We start from the raw sequence: 2500 nt of genomic DNA, 5'->3' as shown, positions 1-2500 counted from the left end.
ATCAGCATCCTCACCACCTACAACGGCCAGAAGCATCTCATCCGAGACGTAGTCAACCAGCGCTGCGCCAGAAACCCCTTCTTCGGACAACCAACAAGGTATGAGGGACAGTGGACTATCAACACAACACACACACACAGGGGAGGTTGTATGGCCAGCTAGTACTGATATTAGGATTTTGGGCAAAACATTTGTTTACAGGTAATGTTTTTCAGTAATATTGCTAAAATATGTATTATATTGTGTCAGTGTTAAACTATTATAATGTTTATATTCTGCAAGTCACTATGGGCAATACTGTAGCTATAACTGTTTAACTATAAAATGTCCATGGTGGACGTTTTGATTCAAATTGCTCTTATATTGCTCAATTAGCCATTCTACTGTAAATGCTTATTTGTCAGGAAACAGTAGAGATATGTAGGTAGTGACCCCTTCTCAAAGGGTTCCTCTAGCCGATGAGCTGCTAGCATTGTTGTGCCACCATAAGCATGCAGCCATAGCGTTGCTCCACCATAAGCATGCAGCCAATAGCGTTGCTCCACCATAAGCATGCAGCCAATAGCGTTGCTCCACTCCACCATAAGCATGCAGCCAATAGCGTTGCTCCACATAAGCATGCAGCCAATAGCGTTGCTCCACCATAAGCATGCAGCCAATAGCGTTGCTCCAAATAACTGTTTGGATGATGCAGACATGTGCAGACAGGAGCCTGGGGCGGAGTCCTGTGCTTTGTACCGCTCACCTCTTAAACTGTCTGAACCTGGACCGTCTCAACGTGTGTGTGTGTGTGTGTGTGTGTGTGTGTGTGTGTGAGAGAGAGAGAGAGATAGTCTGTGTAAAAGCTGGGCGTTGTCAGGCCTTAGCTGTTTTGTCCCTTACATTCTCTACAAATTAGATTTTACTGTGAAGCCCCCTGTGTGTACGCAGAGCTGAGAGGAGTGGAGCTATGAGAGAGGGAGGGAGGGAGGGAGGGATGCGGAGGAGGAGTGTGGACTAGAGTGGTGGGGGGGTGTAGAGAGAGGGAGGGATGGAGGGATGGAATGTGGACTGGAGAAAGAAAGAGACAGGGATATAGGGAGGTAGAGAAAGGGAGGGGAATGAGTGTAGCTTGGAAGGAGAAAGGGTCGAAGTATAGAGTGATGAGTACAGACTCAGTGAGCACAGTCTCTCCATAGACACAGGCAGACACAGGCAGACCTGGCTGCCCAGAGAGGAGAGGCTGCGCTCACACTGCAGCTTGGGGGCTGTGGAGACAGAGCTGCACTTGCTTAACAGAATGCCCAAAATGGAGGAAATTCGGACATTATTATTCAATAAATTAAATTCAACCCTCCTGAATTTCAAACCTGGACAAATGAGGCTAAATTGCCTAACATCCTCGGAGAGAATGAGGATGTGGTCATTCTGGCTGCAAAATTTGTAGCCAGCGTGCCACAACCTGAGGGACAGTCAGTGAGGCCACAACCACCAACAAAGTTGTGTATAATTGTTCTTAATATTAGAATTGTTGTTTTACTTTTATGTCTTCTATGTCCACTTTTATGTCCTCTTATATGTGAATTCCACAATTCTGTTAAACATGTATTTATTTTCAATTTTGTCCTCTATACCTCTAATGTGCACATGTAATTGAGCTTTGGCAATAATGTTCATGCAACGTTCATGCCAATAAAAGCTTTCTTGAATTGAACTAAATTAAAAATTGATAGAGAAAGAGAAGGGAGAGAGAGATGATGGGATGGAGAGAAGAATGGGGGGAGAGAGAGAGAAGGTGGAAGATAGAGAGAGAGAGGTATATGAGAGAATGGGTAAGATGTGAATTAGAGAGTGAGAGAGGAGAGAGAGAGGGGGGGCTCTGTTACACGAGAGAGAGTGAGAGAGAGGGGGGGGGCCTCTGTTACACGAGAGAGAGAGTGAGAGAGGAGAGAGAGGGGGGGGCTCTATTACACGAGAGAGAGGTGAGAGAGTGAGAGAGGAGAGAGGTGGGGGGGCTCTGTTACACGAGAGAGAGAGTGAGAGAGGAGAGAGAGGGGGGGGGCTCTATTACACGAGAGAGGAGAGACGTGTAGAGGAGAGAGAGAGGGGGGGCTCTGTTACACGAGAGAGAGAGTGAGAGAGGAGTGAGAGGAGAGGAGAGAGAGAGAGGGGGCTCTGTTACACGAGAGAGAGTGAGAGAGGAGGAGAGGAGAGAGAGGGGGGGGGGGCTCTGGTCTGTTAACACGAGTGAGAGAGGAGAGAGGGGGGGGCTCTGTTACACGAGAGAGAGGAGAGAGAGTGAGAGAGGAGAGAGAGAGAGAGAGTGATGAGAGAGAGAGAGTGTTGGGGGGAAGGGGGGGTGGGGGGGGGGGGGTCTCTGTTACACGAGAGAGAGAGTGAGAGAGGAGAGAGAGGGGGGGGGCTCTATACACATCCCTAATCCAGAGTCCATGTGTTATTCATTAGAGTGACATGTATGAGGTAGTTCTCTCTCTCTCTCCATCACCTGCTCTCTATACCC

At 48.0% G+C, this 2500-nt stretch overlaps 1 protein-coding gene across 1 annotated transcript in view; it reads left to right on the top strand.

Annotated features, from left to right (window-relative positions):
- The window catches only part of aqr (aquarius intron-binding spliceosomal factor), a 97642-nt gene that overhangs the window by 71567 nt on the left and 23575 nt on the right, over window positions 1-2500 (top strand). Inside the window, 1 exon segment of the mRNA XM_042105144.1 lies at window positions 1-98. This exon segment is cut by the window's left edge and continues 72 nt beyond it. Within this exon segment, the coding sequence (XP_041961078.1) occupies window positions 1-98 (98 nt within the window).

This window comes from Alosa sapidissima, chromosome 1, assembly GCF_018492685.1.
Source record: "Alosa sapidissima isolate fAloSap1 chromosome 1, fAloSap1.pri, whole genome shotgun sequence".
Classification (NCBI taxonomy): Eukaryota; Metazoa; Chordata; class Actinopteri; order Clupeiformes; family Clupeidae; genus Alosa; species Alosa sapidissima.
The sequence above is the reverse complement of the archived record's forward strand: the minus strand, read 5'-3'. Positions and strand labels throughout refer to the sequence as shown.